This window comes from Grampus griseus (assembly GCF_964374135.1).
Source record: "Grampus griseus genome assembly, chromosome: 7".
Classification (NCBI taxonomy): domain Eukaryota; kingdom Metazoa; phylum Chordata; class Mammalia; order Artiodactyla; family Delphinidae; genus Grampus; species Grampus griseus.
Window position 1 is genome coordinate 110,073,114 of NC_139001.1, and position 20,664 is coordinate 110,093,777.

Genomic DNA, 20,664 nt, shown 5'->3' on the forward strand with positions numbered 1-20,664 from the left:
ACGCTCGGGGCGCTCTGCGGGCTGCAGGCCAGGGCACGAGGTGTGACTCACTGGGAGCACGGGGGCGGAGTGGGGGGGCCCGGCAGGGTACAGTCAGCTGGCAGGCTCCATCTTGAAAAGACGGCCTGATTCACATGGGAGGATGCCCGAGACGCAGGAGATCCCGAGAAAGGCCACGCAAGGAGCTGCGGCTGGGCCTCTGCCCGGTCACTAGGCTCCTCTCCTGGGGCAGCAGACAGGCCCCAGCCCCGACAGGCTGCTGCGCCTCCCACTGCGGCAGCAGGCAGAACCTGCGGGGCCCCCCTCCCGGCTCAGAGGCGGGGCGTGGCCAGTGTGCAGGAACCTGGGGGAGGGAGGGGCAGTAGCCCAGGCTTTGTACCTCGGGACCCTGACTGTGGGGCGTCACCCCCCTCAGGGCATCTCTAGGCAAGTCCAAGGGGCTGCAGCACAGGGTTATCCCCCCACTGGAGGGCAGGCCCCCCTGTATCTCTGTCCCCCAGACACACAGGGTCATGCCAACGTCCCACCTGGACACATCTGTCTCCCCAAGGTTCAGGGAGGGCAAAACCCATGGCCAGGGCCTGTCTGTGGGGTTCCTGGTGGGCCTGGCCCGCTGGGAGCTCAGGGCGGGTCTATGGAGAGCCACCCCACTGCTGCGGACCCCTGCCCCTGGCACAGCGGAACCTGGGCCCACCCCAGCCCGGGTCCCCCCAGCACGTCCAAGGGACTCTGGAGGCCCTTCGAGTTATCTGGAGACACAGGCCCTTTTCGGGACCGAGGTCCCCGCGCCATTGGAGCCCACTTAGCCCCTCAGCACCACCTTGGGAGCAAGGGCTGACAGGTCAGGGGAGGACCGCATGCCTGCCACGACCAGGTGTGGCCCATGGCTGCCCGCTGCATGCCAGGTCCCCGGGGGAGGGGACTCCCTTAGGGGTCTGAGTCCAGGCTGGCCTCCCTCCTGTCTGGCCCCACGTGCTTCACCCACTGTGACAGCGCCTGCCCCTCCCTCCCACTCCTGCTCTGACCCGCTCCTGCTGCAAAGGGGTCCTGGAGGCCACCCTGGGGGTACCCAGGCCCACGTCTGGGGTCCTGTGTGTGGCTACAGGCCCCTCAGCTGGGCAGGACCTGAAAGCTTCTGTCTCAGGGACGCCGGTGGAGCTGCTCCCCTGCTCAGCAACCCTCCAGGCTGTGCTCTCCTGTCCCAACAGCCAAGCCCTCGGCGTGGGCAGGGGCCCCCAGGCGGACCAGGCACTCCCGTGCCCAACTGCGCGCCCGCCCCCTTGCCGAGGAGCGCTGCTCCCCAGTCCTGCTCCGGGGAACCTCCTCCTCTCCTTTTTCCCCTTGGACCCTCTCCACCCTGGCCCACCTCTCAACCATGGCATGGCACACAACATGGGGCTATTCTCCTCTCCTGGCCTGTCTCCCACTAGCCTGGCCCGTCTGCCCAGGTGCCCAGGGCCGGCACAGGGCCTGAGTGAGGACTCAGAGAGCAACTCGGGCTCTGAGGCTGGGAACGAAACTGACCAGGGAGCGTGACGCTCACCCCCTGAGACGTCCAGCAAAAGCAGTCCGTGGTGGTAACCTCAGCCACCATCGCCCACCCACCGGGCAACTTTCTGGCACAGAGTGGGGAGGTCAGGAGAGCAGCTTCCGGACTTCCCAGAAACTGCGGCTCCGCGACCCCTAGACAGGAAGGGGCCCTCCAGGTTGAAGGAGCAGCTGCAGTCGCAAACCATGGGCCCCAAGAGTCCTGGAGATGGACTCCCTGCTGGCTGAGGCCACCCCTCGGGGTGTGTGCGGCCCGCATGGAGAAGCAGGGTGGGCCTGGGCGTGGATGGTACCCCCAGGACCCAGAAGAGGAAGGCGCTGCAAGATGGGGTTTGAGTGCGTCCTGGAGGGCGGGACCAAGCCCCACCCCTTCTGTACCCCAGGGCCGATCCTGCCCGGGACTCTGGGCTGAGGCGTGAGGGTACACGAGGAGGGGGCCTCACTGCCAGGCCCCAGGAGGCCTCAGAAGTCGGGACACACGCATCTAAAACTTCTCACAAGGAAGAGGAAAAACATGGCCCGAACTGTGTCTGGAGAGTGAGCCGCAGGGCCGTGGCCTCCAGCCCTCCAGGGCGCTGCTGCGGCCCTTCCTGCCGGATGAGAAGGCTTCCCACTGCGCGTCCAGGGCCCTGGCTGCTGAGCGATGGCTTCAGAGGCAAAGGCCCCTGCACCGTCCCTGACGTGACACCAATCTTGGTGGGAATCAGGAAACAGGAACGTGAAGGCGACAAGCCTGCAAGTGGCGCCAGCTGGGCCGTAAATATCCTGCCTGTCGCCCAGAGCCCTGCGCCCGGGAGAGGAGCGGTAAGTCTGCAACAGCCTGAGACCCGGGAGCCTCCAGACGACCCCGTGCAGGGATCCTTCATAAACTCCGGGTGCCCGAGGCCACGAGAGCTCGGCACATGCTCCCAGCACCCCCCAGCCCGGCCAGCGTGGGGCCCCGGGGGCGGCCTGGCACATAGAGCCCACGCGTGAGCGGCGGCCTCAGGCAGCACAGACGTGGCTGCCTCCTGGCTGCCCACGGGGGCTGAGGAATTAAAAACCAACCTGGGAAGTGCGAAGGGATTTGCGTGCCACGTAGGGCAGGAGTCTGTGGCCACGACGAGACCCAGTCGGTCTCCCAGCTGGCCTCGGACCACGAAAGGGCCACACTGAACGAGGCAGAAGCTGAACTGACCATGCTGGGATTCCCAGGCTGTGGGCCTGGCCCCGGTCGTGGGTCCACGCTGAGACCACCGCAGGGCCAAGCACACCATGCAGCTGCAGCTCTTCAGCTCAGCTCTGGAGCCAGTGCGGGGAGGGAGGAACTGCCCTCTCCTCTCTGCACCTATCCAGACCCTCTGCTGGACCCCTGCCCCAAACTCCACATAGCGCTGTCCCACACCCCAGCCTGCCCCATCTGCTGGGCCCACGGAGTCTGAACTTGGCCTTGCCAGACTCCTCCCGAGACCCCAAGCAACTCCCGCCCCAGCGCTTCTGCACAACATTCCGGACCGCCCTGCCCTAGGCCGTGACAAGTCACCAACCAGAAAAGACGACGTGCTGGTACGGACGCGGAGAAACTGCAACCCTTATGCGCATTCTTGATGGGAACGTGAAGTAGGATGGCGGTTTCCTGAAGAAATTAGAACGTATGATTACCACGTGATTCAGCAATTCCACTTCTAGATAGATATCGAAAGAATGGAAAGCAGGGACGGGAACAGCTATTTGCATGCCCATTCACAGCAATGTTATTCAAAGGAACAAGAGGTGGAAGTAACCCGAGTGTCCACTGAAGGATAAATGGAAAAGCAAAATGAGGTATATGCGTACAAGGGCGTGCTGTTCAGCCTGAAACGGGAAAGGAATTCTCTCACATGCTGCAGCACGGATGAACCTTGAGGACATAACGCTCAGGGAAACAAGCCAGTCACAAAAGGACAAATTCTGCATGAGTCCCCTAATAGGAGGTCCCTAGAGGAGCCAACTTCATAGAAGCAGAGAGCAAAAGGGTGGCTGTAATGCGCTGGGTGGGAAGGCGTTTAATGGGTGGAGTTTCAGCTGTGGGAGACGGAGAAGTTCTGGAGACGGGTGGTGGTGACGGTTGCACAGCAATGTGAACGCACCTCATGCTACTGAGCTGTACGCTTAAAAATGGTTAAAACGGTAAATTTTATGTTACGTACACGTTAGCACAATCAAAAAAAAAAAAAAGTGTCTCCTACAATGCAGTGTCTGCAGCCAGCCCTGGGCAGAGCAAGTCTTGGGCAAAACCACAGCAGGCTTCTCAGGAAAGAAGGAGGCCCTCCTCTGGGTATAGCTGCTCCAGGGGACCCGCAGGGATGGGGTGACAAATGGAGCCTGCCCAGTCTAAACCGGCCCCCACCCCTCCCTCAGCTCTCTCGGGGGGTGGGGGTGGGGCGGTGACAGGACCAAAGACGAGACCAGGGCACCAGCCTCAGGCGTGACCCGGCCGAGAACCCCGCTTCTGTTCTTTGGCCAGAGAGAGCAGGGGGGCAGCAAGCACCTGCCTCGCCTGGTGGGGACAGGGGCACACAGCCACCCCCCACACTCCACGCCGATGCTGGGGACCCTAGCCCCAACCGCCCGTGAGGTGGGGCTCCAGAGGCTCACAGCACCCAGGCCTCTGCCCCGCCGGCCCCCCCAGCGCTCTCAACAAACACACGACGTCAAGGCGGCAAAGACCGTGAGCCCAGGGCAACAGGGAAACCACTGGTGGTCTTTTTTAGGATTCCGATCTCAAACCTGGGACACGAGGGTGGACAGAAGGGACAGCGGGCAGTGCCTTCTCCTCCGGGGCCCTCTCTGGGTGCCAGGCACCCCAGCAGGCCGCACTTCCCACCCCCAGGGGAATCGGAGAGAGCAGCACGGGCCCATTTTACAGACGGGGAAACCGAGGTATAGACTGGTCACACTTGCCCGGCCACAACACAGGGGGCCTGAGATAGGCTGTCTCTGAAGGTCACGACCTACTCTGTGCCAGGTCCTCTCAGCAAAGAGTCACGGTGGCCCAAGCCTGTCTTGAGAGACCCCGGTTGTCGGTGGGACGGAGTCCAACAGGGCGGGGTGGGGGCTATGGTGGACAGAAGCTCATGGCTTCTCACCCGCCCCCAGCCCTGCAAACACTGCCCATCTGCCAGGCAGAGGCTGGGGTGGGGGGCTCGGCCAGGGGTCCTGCTAGCCTCTTCCGATCCATACCCGACACCCAGGTTTCCCTTTCGGGGCCCAGGCCGGGGCAGCACAGGATGTCAGACCCCAGCCAGGTGAGCTCTGCCCGGCTCTGCCTGGCAAATGGACTCCAGGACCCCCTCCTTTTACACCTTCCACAAAATCGGGGGACTTCTCCAGGGACCCCCTCAAGGAAGATTTTGACCCAGAGTTCCCACGGCTAATTCCAAGGCCTGCCCCTACCTCGTGTCCCGTGCTGTCACGCTTGTCCGAGAAACCAGGACTGCTGTCACTGTCATCAGCCAGGGTCCCCCCTCCTGGGAGGCCAGGAGGAAGAAGCCGGGGAGCCAAGGTCCAGCTGTCCAGGGAGTCTGGTCTTCCAGCCCATGACTGCCTCCTGCAAAGCCCAGGGCCCGGGCCTCCCGGCTCTCTGCGGGCAGGGGGCTGAGTGCTCAGCTCCAGGCTGCCCCCTGCCCGCACTACTGCAACAACAGCGAATTTCCCGTGAACATACGTCTCCTTGATGTCCTGGCCTGTTCGGAGGTGGCAGGGATGAAGGGGTGGCCCAGCCACAGGGTGGAAAAACAACTCGGCTCTTAAAGGGGGCTAGCGGGAAGGAATTTCACGGGGGGAAATGTCTCAAAGTGCCAACCACTTGTAAGGAAGAAAGGATTCTTGTTCCAGGACGTTTCTGGGTCACCACTGCCCTACAGCGCAAGCTGCTGCTGGGAGTGTGCGCGGGCGTGTGCCTGGGAACAGGTGGGGTGGCTGTGTGGCAGTGTGGGTGCCTCGTGCGGCCTGGGGTCAGCCCCGGGAGAGGCCCCCGGCCCCTCACCCCGCCCTCTCCCTGGGGAGGGGACCCCGTGTCCCTGAGGAAGTCCAGCCCCAGCCCGAGGCCGCCGCTCTGGGCGGTGGAGGATGGCCTGTGGCTGGCCTGACGTGGAGCAGACAGCTCAGAAAAGGCCTCCAAACTAGAGCTGGGGCCAAGGCACGCTCCCCATGGCGGCGGCCTGTCAGCTTTACCCTGGTGGTGTGCACGGCAGGCGTCGGGGCAGGAGGGGCTGGGAGCCGGCTGGAGACTCAGTGGGCGTCGCACCAGGAGCTGCCAGTCGTGGGCACCGTCTGTGCGCAGGACTGAGGTGGAGGTGCTCGTTCCCACCTCAGGGACACGTGTGCAGGTTCAAGGCCGTGGCCCTGCCCGCCAGAGCCTGGCCCCCATGGCATCCTCCGACACCAGTGGAAACCATGGCTGAGTGTGCCCTCGGGGCTCAGCTGGCCCTGGCCTCCCCAGCCAGAACCACTCAGAGGTCCCAGCTGGGCCTGAGGGCGGGGTGGGGCAGGGGGCAGAGTGCCAGCCCCCCCACGTGCCCACCATCCTCTCCCTGGATAAAGTCGAGCCCCAGTCGATCGGAAAACACTCCCGCCTGACCCACGGAGGCAATCCTGTCTCTCAGGAATGCTCACCCAGCACCCGGGAACCCGGAGGGCTGCCAGACCGCACGGCCCCTCGCCGCGCACAGTGGGGCTGCAGCACGGAGGCTTCCAGCCGGGCCCGCACTCTAAGCTGGCGCTGCTGCTTCTGAGCGAGGCCTCCCCAGAGAGGCGCAAGAGGAGGACGCCCCGTCTGGGCCCCATGACTCCCGGGCCAGCTCCCGAGCTACGGTATGTGCTTCTGTTGTAGGAAGAAAGAACGGAAGGCAAATATTTAAAAAATAGTTTTCAGCTCTGGCACTAAATTTTCCACAACCCTGAGCTTCCTTTTTGCTGCACGTGGGACCGACCGGGCTGCCTCTGGGCGCCCTCTGACTCTGCCAGGATGCTAGCTGCATTCCTGGGATGGCCCTCCCTCAGTAAGTCGCTGCTCCCTGGGGCAGGACTGGCGCCCCACCAGAGCACCGCCCCCCCCGAGGACTGGCTCCAGAATGATAACTGCCAAGCAGCTGTAGCCAGGGGTGTGCGTGGTACAGACGGGGCTCCAGGACACTCGGGTCTGCTGCCTGAGCCACGGGACCTCTGGCAAGTCGCCTGACCTCTCCGTACCTCTGCTTCCCCACCGGTAACAGGAGAGGAGTGGAGCCACCTCTCGGCACACCTGGGACAGTACCTGTGCCCCCTGGTCCCCGCAAGCCAGGGCCAAGTACCCAGAGGCCGGCAGAGTGACTGAGGGTCCAGGGTGCACCGAGACTGGGGCAGAGCAGGGTGTGTGTGAAGGGACCCCGACCTGATGTCGCTTGGAGAAAACCAGAGTGAGTCCTGGCCGACGGATGGCAGAGTCGCCACCCGAGGGGCCAAGGCCCTTACACTGCCCCGGGAACTCGACGGGGGCTGCAAGTACAACCCAAGGGAGACGCCGGATGCCGCGACCCCCAGGCCTTCCCACACCTGGCTGCCCGTCAGATACAGCTGGGCGCCCGCTGCCGACACGGCTGGGCGGCCCTGGAAGGGAGGGCTGGGGGCCAGGATTGAGGGCTCCATCAAAACCCACTAAAGGAATTTAAAAAGACTCAGAGGGGTCCACGCACAGAGCCCCGGGCGGGCAAGGCTGGGGTTTTCTGTGCTAGCTCAGCAGGCAAGAGCTGAGGGGACCTCTGAGTGGTTCTGGCTGGGGAGGCCGGGGCCAGCTGAGCCCCGAGGACACACTCTGCCACGGCCTTGAACCTGGGGGAGGCCAGCGACCAAGCGCCACACACGGCGCAGGCCACCGCCCCCAGGCTCCGCGCTGACACACCGACCCTCCGAAGGGCACTTCCTCTGGCAGAAACAGCTCACGTGATGCGCCGCCGCACGGCTCTGCAGGAGGCCGCCACCCCCGCCCAACAGCCCGTCTCCGGCCCACACTGGGGCCAGTCAGCGCCCCCAGCAGCTCCGGGACGGCCCCTCCACGGCCGGCACCACCTCAGGCCTCCACTGGCCTGATCAGCAGAGGGACAGGTGACCAAAGACAGCAGGGCTCAGGCTGGGGCTCCCTCAGCCTTGCCGGGCGAGCACGGCCCCCGCCCCGCTGCCTGGGGGGTCCCTCGGCCCGTGGGGAGCTGTGTCAACTCCCCTGCGCCCAGAGAGGGTCTCGTGGGAAGCGGTGGCCCTGAGGACGGCTACTGCGGGGTGAGGGGCCCAAGGCGCCGGCTGTCAGCCTCGGCTGCTCGAGTGTTCTGTGGCTCGGGGGGGCCAAGGGGGCGAGGGGCCTCGTCCGCGCGCGTGTCCTGGGCCTCTGCGGGCCCGGCGGGCATTCCGTGCCCCGTGGCGAGTCCCGCCTGACGCCTGCCGGGCCCCCTTTCGAGCCGATGCTTGAGAACAGGGGCCTGCTCCTGCCCGGGGGAGGCCGCCACCAATCCCGCTGCCTGCCTTTGACCCACTTGGCTGAAACGTGACTGCCTCCGATTTGATAAAAACGATGTTTCCCGCTGGGCGCTCTGCCAGCCAAGCTTCCAGGAAGCAAAGAACAGAGCTCTCCTCCCAGGCCTGGGCTTTCTGACTGCGGGATGCTGGTTTGAAAGCAGGGCTCGGGAGGCCCTCAACTTCTGCAGGGTCCACGCCGTGGGCCACCAAGCAGCCTCCCGTCTGGACCTGCCTGAGCAAAACACGGTGCCCGGACCAGCTCGCCTGCCGACCCGCTTGCTGAGGGAACGGAGGGTGCTGGCATGTGCCCGAGCTGCGGCCTCTCCTGCGGGACACAGGTGCAGTGGCTAGGGGAAGAGCACCGTGGCAAGGCCGTGAGGCTGGGCAGGCGAGGCTGTGGCGCCCCGGGCAGGCGGGAAGTGTGCTCTCACGCCACGGCCCACCTGCCTCCCAGCTCCGCGCCTGCCCAGCGGGGCCCCTCCTCACAGGTGACATCAGAAACCTCCAAACCCCTGGGAGACCAACTGCTCCGCCTGCCCTAGTTCCACCTGCCTCGATCCCCTCCCCCCAGGGGAGTGATACGTCAGGCCTAATGGCTCGGCTGTTTCCGGCGGGCGGCCAGTCACGCAGCAGGGCCCCAAGGAGGAGGGGGTGGGTGGTCACTCGGGGCCTCCCCCGGGACCCTGTACCACCTCGGGCTGCTGGGATAGCCCACCCTCCAGGCAGCCACGACACCCTCCCGCGCAGGCAGGCAACGTGGCGAGCTTGAACCCTACGCCCGGGTGACACCTGGCTCTCCCCTCCTGGGGGACCCTGCACGCTCCCTGTCATGGGGAGGCCTTAACAGGAAGCCCTGGGACCACAGGCCAAGTATGAATCCCAGCTCTGCCACGTGTGACCGTGGCGACAAGTCACTTAGGCTCTCGCAGCCTCGGTTTCCTCCTCTGCCCAGCGGGGCCCTGACAGTGAGGTGGGAGTGAGGAAGGCCTGGCACCTGGTGTGGCTGTCGGTCACGGCCACTCATTGTTCCCAGACTGTGTCCTCCGGGCAAGGACACCTGCTCACCCCGCCCCCAGCACGGTGCACAGCACCCTGTAAGTGGGGCGCACGGAGATCGGAGCCTTCCCCAGCTCCTCCCTCCCCGGCCGTGGTCAGGTTCCCTAACAGGGAACGTGACCCAGGACTCGCAGAAAACCCTCGCTGCTCTGGGACGACACCCGACCCCACTTCCTGTCGCACTGATGCAAACACAGAACCTCTGTGTTTGCAGGTCCTCGTTTTCCAAGGACACCAGCACTCCAGGGAAGTAAATATTTACACGTGAGCCTTGAAAGCTCGTAAGGCAGAGGGGCGATGCTCACCCACTGCTCAAGGGCCACAAACGCGTGCTGTGTTTGTTCCTGGGGCCCTGGGAAGCCTGGCAGGAGCTAACTCTCAGACGGCTGGGGATTCACGGGTCACCCCTCCCAGGCCGGGTCGGGGAGGTGGTCTAGGGGCAAACGCTGCAAATATGGGGCCAAGTGGGGCCTGGCGGGGGCGGGGGTTTGCTGCGTTCCAAGGGTGCCCTGCCCCCACGTGCCTTTCCAGGAGGATGCAGGAAGCTGGGTTCCAGAGGAGGGCCGTGCAGGGGTAAGCCCTGGGGGGTGACTGCTGCAGGTGGGGGACCAGGCACCCGGCTGGGGCGTGACACACACAGGCAGGCCTCACTCTGGGAAAGCCCTGCCCAGATTTCCATCAGGAGGGGAAGGGAGGGCCCGTGACTTTACGGCAGTGGGCTGCAGGCTCCGGTTTTCGCTGCAGGATCCTTTCTTCCAACTCAACAAGCCAGGGCTGATGGGAGTGCGATGCAGCAGGGGGCCTGCCTACTTGTCTGGCTTTCTGGGCTTGTGCGGTTGCTGCCCTGGGCACTGCTCAGGGCTTCTGAGGAAGGCCCTGGGGGCGCTCCTGCTGCAGGGAGGATGGCCGGGCAGCTGGCCACCTGTCCGCTCATCCAACCTTCCGGGCCTCTGGCTGATCCCCCAGCACAAGGGCGACCAGAGGGGTTCAGAAGTCAGCAGGCACGCTCCCGTTCCCCCCTGCATGTGCACTTGGCTGAAGGGCAAGGGCATGCCTGGCCCACCCAGCCCGTCCCAGTACAGGCGCCGGTAAACCAAACGTCCAGACCCACAGGCAGGGGAAGGACAGTCAAGAGGAGTTGCCTGCCAAGCACACCGCGCACAGAACTTCATAGCAGGATACACGGAGAGGACAAGCCACCTCTCGGGGATAAGCTGCCCAAAGACGTGAGCAGGTAAGTAAGCAGCTGGAGGAAACTTCGGCAGCCAGTAACCACACGACAGGATGCCCGTCTCACCCAGTCAGGGGAAAAGAAACATGTGCTAAGACCACAGCGGACCAGCTCACGGCTGCTGGCTCGGCAGAAATGGCAGCACCTGACAGGCCAAACGGTGGGGACCTCAGGCATGGCTGGGGCGGGTGTGTGTGTGTGTGTGTCTGTCTGTGTGTGTCTGTGCCAGTGGAGCCTGTCTGGAGAGCTCTGGCAGAGCTGAGGATGGGCAAGCCCGGTCACTATCACCTGGTCTGTGAAACATGCCTCCCCGTCTGCTCTCAGAACAAAGCCCAGGAAGAAAGATGTGTCTAGACAAACCCAGCAGTCAATGAATTAAACATGTGTGTCACGGACCAACACAGATAAATCTCAACAGCAAGGCCTAGCGAAGGAAGTGAGGAGTAGAAGGTCAAGTACAGTGTGTAACACCCAAGGGTGCTGGGTGCTGTTCAAGGGATACATGTGTTGGCAGTGAGTGAAAGTATAAAAGAGGACGCAAGGAACGCAGTGGTGGGGAGGGGGAGGGGCGAGGTGCCGGGGGCTCAGCTCACGGCGAGCACCACGTGAGCACACGAGCCTGCCTGCCGCTCCCCTCCCGTCGATGCCCGTGGGTGGGTGACCGCAGCCCAGGGCCGGGGCAGACGGGGGCCCAGGGAGGGGAGAGGAGTAAGGCCGTGGGACCCACCTGGCCTTGCTGCCCTTCCCTTCCTCACCACTGACTTCTTCTTGGTTGGGTCTCCAGGTCCTCAGAGGGGGAGGCGGACAAGCTGCCCGCACAGCAGGACCAACCTGCACTGTCCCCACAGGCCCTGATTACAGGAAGGCAGGGGCCTTCTGCAGATCCAGGGAGCGAACGAGCCCTTCTGTCAAGTGGGCACAGGCGGGAAGGAACGGGGGTCCCCAGTGCCACAGCCTGGGTGAGCAGAAGACCCCCATGGCCGCAACACAGCACACCCCAGGCCATCATGTTGGAAGGCCAGTGACGCTTGTGGACGTCCCTGGCCTCCCAGCTAAGTGCCTAGACTTCAGCTGCTGCCAGGGAAGTGCCCTGTTGACCCCTGAGCTGACCAACTCAGAGTGGGGACAGAAGCCGAGCTCCCGGCTGGCTCTGAAGGGCTCTGCCCTGTCCCCGGAGAGAGGGGAGGCACTGTAGCCTCTTGTAAAAAAAAAAAAAGAGTGCCCAGCAACAAGGCATAACTGCAAGCTCCCACCTATGAGACAGGCGCTGTCCCCACGCCCACTTCACAAATGGGAAAACCGAGGCCCACGAGTCACAGAGCTCGCAGGTGGCAGAAGCGGGGTTCAACCCGGCTGGTGCGGCTCCACATCTGGGCCCCCTCCCCTGCTCTGCCGCCACCCCTGGTACAGAGACAGCAGGGCCTGGCCGCCCACCGCTTCTGCTCCCTCACTGCTGGCCGGCCCAGAGATGACCTCTGTCCTCCCTTGTCATCGAGGGTGGAGAGAACCTTACCCAGCTGACCACCTGCCGGGGTCCGGCACGTCCCCCGAGTCCTCCCACGGCTCTACAAGGCAGGTCGAGAAAGTGTGGCTCAGGGTATCACGCGTATACAGGCGGGGCGCATCAGGGAACAGGGGACCCAGACGGGGCTGGCTCAGGAGCTCAGGTGTCCACCCTGGAGCATCAGGCCTGCAGAGCGGCTGGGGCCCCAGCTCCGGCCTGTGGCCAAGGAGGGGGGGTCCCCGCACCACTGACTTCCTTCAACTCTACAGCTTTGTAAACAATTAACTCCAGAGTTTTCATTTCTCTAGTTCCTACCGTTCCAGATGATTACTGATGCCCCACCCCCTACCCCGACCCCGGGGCCTTTTACCCACGTAACAGAGGCTCATGGGCGGCCGGGAGGCCAGACTCTCTCACAGTGCTCCAGGCCACCCCCCCGCCCCACTCTGCGCTGAGGGAAGCTGCTGACAGCTGCCCCCATACAGGTGAGGACCTGGGCCCCACCCCTGGGCAGTGAGGCGGGCGCTCACCCCTGGACTGCAGAATTCTACGGGGTTACGACGAGTGGCCACGGCTCCAACAGGACACGGACACAAACTGGGGCCGGAGGGCCCAGGAAGTCACAGGAGGTCATGGGTAACAGGACACTGGGCTCCTCCACAGAACCAAATGACAAGCTCCATACGCCCATTGTAGAGATGGGGAAACTGAGGCTCAGAGGGCTGTTTCTCTGTGCCCACGAGACCCACTGGCTCCAGACACGAGGTGAGAGAGGCTGCCGGGGCTCCTCTCTCCTCCTCTGGTTCCCAGTCGGGCCTGCTGGGGCCCAGAGCTGCTGCCTGGGCTTCTCGGAAGGAACCCAAGAGGCCAAGTCCCCACGCGCCTCTGCCCTGCCCCGGAGCCTGAGCCCCGGGCACCAGAGAGGGCCCAGGAGCTCCTGTGCAGGCCTTGCAGAACTCGGGGTACGTCAGTCCCTGCGGGCAGCCCCTGGTAAACCAAGGCCCCAGAGCCTGGGTGCTCAGCTGAGCAAGTGAACAGACCAACAGCTAGGGCAGGGCGGGGCCTCCAAACAGTCCAGCTGTCCTGGAGGAGCCTCGAGAGACACGGACGCAGACAGCGCTGCAGGGAAAGGCCGCCGGCCAGCCGCGGGGCTGCGTGTCCTCGGCAAAGCTGCCAGCACCCACAGAGCCGGCTGGGAGCCTGGCCGGAGGCCTCGCTGGCAGTGGGATAGCAGGGCTGCCCTGGCTGGTTTCTGCTCCCCCGTCAAGGAAGAGAGATCCCAGGTCTAAACCAAGGCTGGGGTAGGATGTGTGCGGTCTCCAGTGGCTGGACGCCTCCTCCATGCCCCCCGCCCCCCCGCTGACCCTGATGCCCTCCAACAGTGCCCACCCGGGTCAGGCAGCCTGGGAGCAGCTTGTTAGCTCTCCGGTGTGTGGATGTGGCCACGCAATGCTTTTCCAAAATAACAGGGCCTGGAAGCTGGGGACTTCGGACAACACCACACCAGGAAGGGGACATTTTACCAGGAAGGGGAGGAACAGAGAGATAAGGCCACAAGTCCCACAGCCAGAAAGTGACAGGCCTGCCTTCGGGGACAGACTGGACATCCTGGCCTCTGGGAGGGCCCTTGTCCACGCACACTGCCCCCCGTCCCCACTGCCCTCTTGTTACCGTTTGTCCCTGTGACTGGCCGCGGGTCTCAGACGACGCGAGTCACCGTGGTTCCAGAGCGCTGCTTCCCGTCTCTACTCCTACGGATCCTGCAAAACCCCACGTGGAGGTGCCTCTTCCAAATCCCTCTGATGCCACAGGTCACACCTCCTGCCATCACCACTCGCGTGCCTGCCTGTTTCTGTGCTTAGGACCTTTTTTCTGCATAACATCCTCCCCACCCCCCAAAAAAAACAACCCCAAACCAAACTGACAGCAAAAATGTAACAGGAAGAGAAACAGCCGCTGAGTTCTGGAAAAGGCAGGAGTAAGAGTGTTGAGAGATGGAGACCCTGCGAATGCGCCTGCCTACCTGCGAGTGCCGGCCACCGAGGCCAAAGGACGGGCCCGAGAAGACGAGAGCGGGTCGGCCACGAGATGCATCCACACGGCTGTAAGTGCCCACCAGGGAGACCCCCTGTCAGACGTGCCCCCTTCCCTTCCCGTCCTCCCCGCAGACCAGCTGAATCACGTCCTGGCCTGAATTCCACAGCCCTTCCCGCAGGGCTGGGGGTGGGGCTGGCAGCTGCAGGACCAGGATCACCTGAGAAGGACCCGGTCACCCAGGAGAGGCGGCAGGAGGCGCCGGCCCCGCTGTGCCGGCAGCCCCCGAGCCTCGCCTGCTCTCGGCTGTCAGCAGCGCCGACGCCCCCCGCAGCCCCTCCTGCGCTGCCCTGCCAGAGCCAGGAGGGTGTGGCCTGAGTCCTGTCTTGCGACCGCAGGGGCGAAGACTGCCAGATGTTCTCCAATACACCGGCTACCCAGATCTGCACGTGAAACCGCCTGTGTCCGCCCAAGGTCTCAGGAGCCCTTCTGCCCCAGGCGGGACAGACGCGACGGCGGGTGGCTGGTGGCGGTTCTCACCGAGGTTGGTCTTCCCAGCTGGGGGCACCAAGGGGGAGGGCACACAGGCCATAGGACAGACAGACGTCGGGATATCAGCTTCCTAACTTTTCTGGGCCTTGACCTCCTTGCGGGGAAAATGGGGACAACTGTCACACGTGCTTTGTGGAAGTACGGAGGGGGAAATGAGATAGCCCATTCCAAGTACCCGCGGAGCGCTCAGGGGACAAGAGCCAACCTCCCGTCTGCACCCTTCCCTTTGTGACCCTGGCTCTCCCAACTCAGGCCCCCACGGCCACTCACCCCTCCCCTTTGGCCCCAGATGGCAGAGAACTGCACCTCCGCTCTGGGCAGGGGTGAAATGCACACATCTGTGACCAGACGGGCCGGCATTCAGGGTGGCTGGGTACAGCCCTGTCCACCCCCTCCAAAGTGACGGGCCACCCTCCAGGGTGCACTTGTCAGGCGGGACTTTTCAATAAAAACCAGATACAGACAGTTGGCTCACTGAAGAAAGTAAACTCTTTAAACCCAGAACAACATTGGATACCAACGAGGTGAGTACTCAAATACCATACTTGGTTACAAAATAAGGTGTAAAGTAATTTAATATTTACATTGAGAGCATTTAAACATTCAGACCATTCCACTCGGAAATTCCACACCTAGGAATTTCCAAAGGAAGACAGGGGTATGCAAAAATACTTTCTGTACAAGGATGTCCACTGTACCGTTACTTACAGGAACCAGGAATGGGAAATCTGCACATTCAACACCAGAGGAGAACCAACTATGGTGCACCCAGAGGTGAGTCACCTGTAGCCACTAAATTATTGTTTTTAATGCCACAGAATAACATCTGTAGACAATTTACGTTATAGCGCCAATTATAATAAAAAGAAAAGGTACGCACAGAGAATACAGTAACTTTCCTTTTTTATACTTTACTGCCGATTATCTACTACAGTCGTCACTTCATAACAAAAACGGAAAGAATATGAAACGAAAAGACTCAGGGTCCCTTAAGGATGACAAAGCCAGGTCCCCGCTGATGGCCTGCCACTCTCCCAGGGCAGCAGCCAAACCTCTCAGTCCTGCCACTGAGAAAGAGACCCTGACTGATTCCACGAAGACCAGGGGCTTCACCAGCCCCCGGGCCCCAGGGCTGGGAGCTGCACCCACCGGGAAGGCACACAAGCCCCTGCACCGTGTCCAGCCCACTCTGCAGTGCCCCGGGTTTTACAAGGGAAGCGCCTAGGAGGACAGGAAGCCCTGGTCTTGTAAGTTCTGTGGTGCTTTGAGGAGAACGTGCGCTGTACAGCCTGATGATTTCACAAACCAGGGCATCATTTAAACTGATCGCCGGTAAGTCATTTGAAAGTTTGTCTTCTCACGCGTTTGCTTAAAAAGAAGAGGTTTTTTGGTTGTTTGTTCATGCTTAAAGAAAATCTAACTCTGAGTTTCTTGACCTTAGATTCTTTCCGTCTCAACCGAAGACCTCTCCGGGTAATTCCTTCAGGTGGCCGGGCCCTGTTCACTGGTCCCTGTCATGAGCTCTGGGTAACATCTGCCCCACTGCAGGCAAATGCAGGTTTTGTCCCTTAGTTGCACGTAAGGATGCGACTGTGAAGCCAAGTTGTCCGGTGCCATAGGGATGTTCCAAGCTCACCTGGGCCCACTGGCTGGGCCCACTGAGAAGCCCCTGAGGTTCTCTGGGACCAGCACTGCACTCAAGACTGTGTCCCTGAACCTGACTCACCATAGGACACATGGGGGAAGGGCACGCTGACTGCAGCTCCCGGAGAGGCTGCAGGACCAAGAGGTGAACGTTCTTGTTGGTGCTACACGTAGGCAGCACCTGTTCGGGCTCTGGCCAGTGCCAACATGCCATGGACATGCCAGGATGCAGATGGAGAGTGGCCAAGGGCACCTAAGGCAACAGGGAGCTATCTGGGAAGGCTTCCTGAAGGAAGGGGCAGCAAAACTGGGGCTGAAGGGACAGGAGCAGCTGGCTGCACCAGCGGATTTCTGAAACCAGACGGGACTCGGGATGGTGGAGGGAGGGTGTGTGACCAGAGTGAGGCTGCAGGACTGACACTAAGACTCCTTCCTCCTACAAGGAAGCACAGCCTCTGCCGGCTAAGATCAAGGATGCTGGGAGCCCACCTGCAGAGAGGACCCCATGAAGGTGGCCCGGGAGCCATACTCAGGTCCCAAATGCCCTCTGCGGCTTCAGATGAAGCCTACACGATTTTAGGGACGTTTCCAGGGCAACCGAGGCAAGACCCTAACCGTGTCTCCTCTTCCATCTCTTTCAGGCCGACGGGAAGAGGAAGGAGGGACGTTTTGGACCTTAGGAGCACCATCCCGACCCTACGAGGTGAATGGCAGCGTGGGGCTCTGGCACACTCTAACCAAAGTGGTCCTTGGCAACGGTCGGCCACCTGCCTGAGGCCAGGCCTCCCTGGGGGCCTTACAAGCATTCCTAGCAGATGCCAGCAGGTGTGGCAGCTCCCTTGCTGGACACAGGACGAAACAGGGACCTGCCAGTGCTTTGCTCACACACCTGCTCCTCTGTTCCACACCAGGAAGCACTCACAGATGCTGCAAGTTCCAAACCATATTCCAGCAAAAGGTTGGAAACCTGTCCATCTCCATTTGTCTCCTTGATGCGTGCCCATCTCAGAACTACCCCGGCTGACGTGGCTGGGCGGGGAAGCACGGGAGCCGTGAAAACCCTCACTTCCCCGCACCGCAGGCCCCAAAGCCCTGTGGACGCCAGCACCAAGAGCTGGGAGAGGCTCGGTGGAGAGATTCTAGAAGCATACCTCACAGCGGGAAGACATTCGCCCCCCACCCCGACCCCCCAAGGTGGCTGGCCCTGGGGACCGGAGAGGAGGAGAAAAGGGCTCTCGCCCAGGCCCAGGCCCCAAAGTACCATGTCACTCCTCAGTTCACCAGCCAGGCGGCCGCTCCGACACCACAGGACCATGGGGAGGGCGGGAAGGAGGGCAAGGGCGACACCCGAGTCTCCTGAAACCAGGCACCACCCGACAGCAGGCATCCCATGGGGGCTGGGCACTGCCACCGTCCCTCTGGGTGCCGGGTCCCTGGGCAGATGGGGGAGCTGCCTCCTGAACCCCCAGCGCTCTGGCCCAGCCCGACTAGGGGAGCACACAGGCTTGTAAACACACAAAGCCAAGACTACCCTGGCCCCTCCAGGAAGCTCATTAAAAACGCCATCAACCTGGCGCCTGGACCAGAACTGAAGGGAGAGGCAGGGAGAGTGACACGGAAGGCCGGCAAGGCTCTGTCACCTGCCTGGTGGCACAGCCCACTCCTCCAGCGGACGGCAGAGGGCGGGCCTCCCGAGAACCCTGGAAACCCCTCCTCCACAGCCGGCAGCTGCTGAGCTCAGCAACTTCCCCACCGCAGCAGGACGGAGCCACGGCTGACCACGCATGCGGACCACGCGGACCACGCACGGAGTCTTCCACCCCTGCCACACGCACCCGCCCTCGCGCAGCACCCGGAGGCCCTGGCTGCTTCCCCGTTTCCTCCGTGCCTGTCTGTAGGGGCAGCGGGCCTTCTGCTCTGGTGGACAGACTCTGGAGAAGGGACGCCAGGGGCCCTTCACCCTGGTGACCCAAAGAGAAAATCAGCCTCAGGAGGTGGGGCTGTAGGACGAGTGTCCTGGTGGCACACGAGGGTCAAGGCCACGTCTGCTGGCAAGCCTGACTCAGGCCCCTCGGCAGCGCCTAGAGCGAGGTCTGCACCCTCTCCCCTCCGGGCTCTCGCTACCTAATTGCCTTTGGCAGACAGGACCGTTTCGCCCTCCACACCCCGACTCCTGCAGGCAGAGAGGTGCCCACCTGGGCTTATGTGGGTTGCTTAGTGCCCAGTTCCGGGGGCTTGCAGCCCTGGTGGGCAGAGGATAGATGGGCAAGTGGCTGCAAGCCCCCAGGCCCAGCCCAGTCTAGCACAGAGTGGCAGGACCCCGGGGAGTGAGGGGTGAGGGGATGGTACAAGGCCAGCAAAGTGCATCTATGCAGATCAGGCCAAGTGCTGGGCAGGAAGCAATGCTTCAAGGGCCCCTGGACAGGCCGACTGGTGGCCATGTAGCCTTAAGGCACCCAGCACATCACGTCTCAGGCTGGGAGCTGCTGTTGGTGGGGGGACAGCCAAGGGAAAGTGGGAAGACACTCCCCCCCGCCCCCGCAGCTCCATGGCCCCAATTTCCTAACCACCTGGGAAAGACAACAGTAGAAGGACTGAAAGGCCGAGCAGGGAGAGCTCCGAGCTGGCCAGATACCAAAGCTTCATCACCCAAACACACCGAGACCTTGCACCTTCGACCCAGGAGTGCTGATGAACTCAGCTACACGGGTCACACAGCTCCCCAACGCCCATCTTGCCCGTGAACGCACTCTTGAGGCAAACGAGGAAGATAAACAAAAGGCTGGCAAGAAGACCTCCTTTCTGGACCTTCCCAGCCCAGGCATCTCAGGGAGAAGGCCCCGCAGGGCACCCACGTGAACAGGAGAAAAAGGTTCCCACTTTAACCCTTGGAAACCCAGCACCGTGGGGAGAGAGAGAGTGTTTCTGGCTACAAAGCGCTTCCCTGGAGAGCTGTCCCCCAACACAGGTCAGCCCTGTGCTCCCAACCTCCACAGTAATGGGGGCCCCCAGGGAAGGCACCTGGCTGCATAGGGGCCCCCAGCCAGCTCAGCTCCCCCCAACCTGCCCTAGGCCTCCGTCTGCTCTTCTTTCAGAGCGAGCCTGCGCCTGGTTCCGGCCCAACTCGCAGGGGCAGGCAGCACTGCCTTCTCCCTGCCCCCAGCCCCAGGGGACACTCGGGCCTTTGTTCTACCTGCACACTTGGGCACGGCAGAGCCAGCCCCCTTCCCTGGCAGCTCCTCCCCAGCCCTCTCGAGGCAGGCCGGCGGGCCGGGGGCCCCGCAGGTGCAGGGCGAGAGGCACCTCACTTCTCTCACTTCCGATTTGGGCGTGAGAGCGGCGCAGGAAAGCAAGCACTCCAGGTGGGTTACACTCGCACAGGAACCCGTCTTCCCGCCCGACGACACAGGCTAGCCTGGACCCAGAGCTGGGTCACGACAGGTGACGGGCCGCGGGCAGGGGACGGTGACCCCGGGAAGCCCAGGCTCCGCGCAGCCCGCCGGGTGGTGGGGAAAAGTAAAGAGGCACAGAGGAGGAGGTGAGAGCGGGATTCGAGCGGCGGACCGCGGCGGACCAACTGGGGGCTCGGACGCCCTGAGATCAGGAGGGGGTCCAGAAGAGCCGCGGCGAGTGGGGTCCCCAAGAGGGCAGGAGAAGAGGGCAGGGAGCGAGGGTGGGCGCAGGTCCGCCCGGCGAGGGCCGGGCCCGGGGGAGCGGCCGCGAGCAGGCGCCCCGCCGTCCCAGGCCGACGGCGCGGCCGGCTGCGGGCGCTCACCTGGGCGTGCGCAGCGCGGCGGGGTCGCGGCGGTCCAGCACGCCGGGCACGCAGTTGGTGAGCTCGGTCCAGTCGGCGTGCAGCCCGCAGCTCCAGCCCGTGGAGAAGCGGGAAAAGAGCCAGGTCTCGCGGCGGTTGGGCCGGTAACAGGTGCACTTTTTCTGGCCGGGCCGGCAGTCGCAGGGCACCTCGAGGCGCACGTTCTGCACGAGGTGGCGGCCGAAGGTGGTGCCGCCCGTTTTCTGGATGTGCAGGAAGACGATCACGTCGTCGCCCTTCATGTCGAAGTGCAGCGAGCGCTCCAGCTCGCGCACCGGGAAGTAGTACTTCTTCTCGTAGTGCGGGTCGGGCGTGGGGAAGAGATCCAGGTCGTCGGGCGGCGCGCGGCCGCCGGGCGCGCCCAGGCTCAGTCCCGGGCCCGCGTACTGGTAGAGGATGAGCATAAAGCACGCCGAGCCCGCCACCACCAGCACGAACTTGCTGGCGCGCTCAACCATGGTCCTGCCGCCGGCGCGCCGCCGCCGCATGTGTCACCATCGCCGGCGGCCCGGGCGCGGGGCGCGGGGCCTGGAGAGCGGGGGGCACGGGCGCAGCTGCCTCCGCCGCCGCCGCCGCCGCCGCCCGCGCTCCGGCCCGGCTACTCGGCACCCAGGTCGCCAGCAGCGGCGCGGGCCCCGGCCCTGCGCGGCGCCATGGCTGCTCCTCGCCCGGGCCCCGCTCCGCGGCCCGATCCCGGCTCAGCTCCGGATCGGCTCCGGCCCGCTCCGCTCCCCCTGCGGCCCCTCGCCCGCCGGTCAGCTCCGCTCCGCGCCG

General features: G+C 63.5%; 1 protein-coding gene across 2 annotated transcripts in view; it reads right to left on the bottom strand.

The window, feature by feature from the left end:
• The window catches only part of HS6ST1 (heparan sulfate 6-O-sulfotransferase 1), a gene marked incomplete at its 5' end in the record, with an annotated part of 42,582 nt that extends 22,204 nt beyond the window's left edge, over nt 1–20,378 (bottom strand). For both annotated transcript variants that reach the window (XR_014297015.1, XM_082658789.1), the window contains one exon: nt 19,852–20,378. Coding sequence is in view for 1 of the 2 variants with exons in the window: in XM_082658789.1 (XP_082514915.1) it covers nt 19,852–20,378 (527 nt within the window). The remainder of the gene's footprint in view (nt 1–19,851) is intronic.
• Nucleotides 20,379–20,664: the final 286 nt, after the last annotated feature.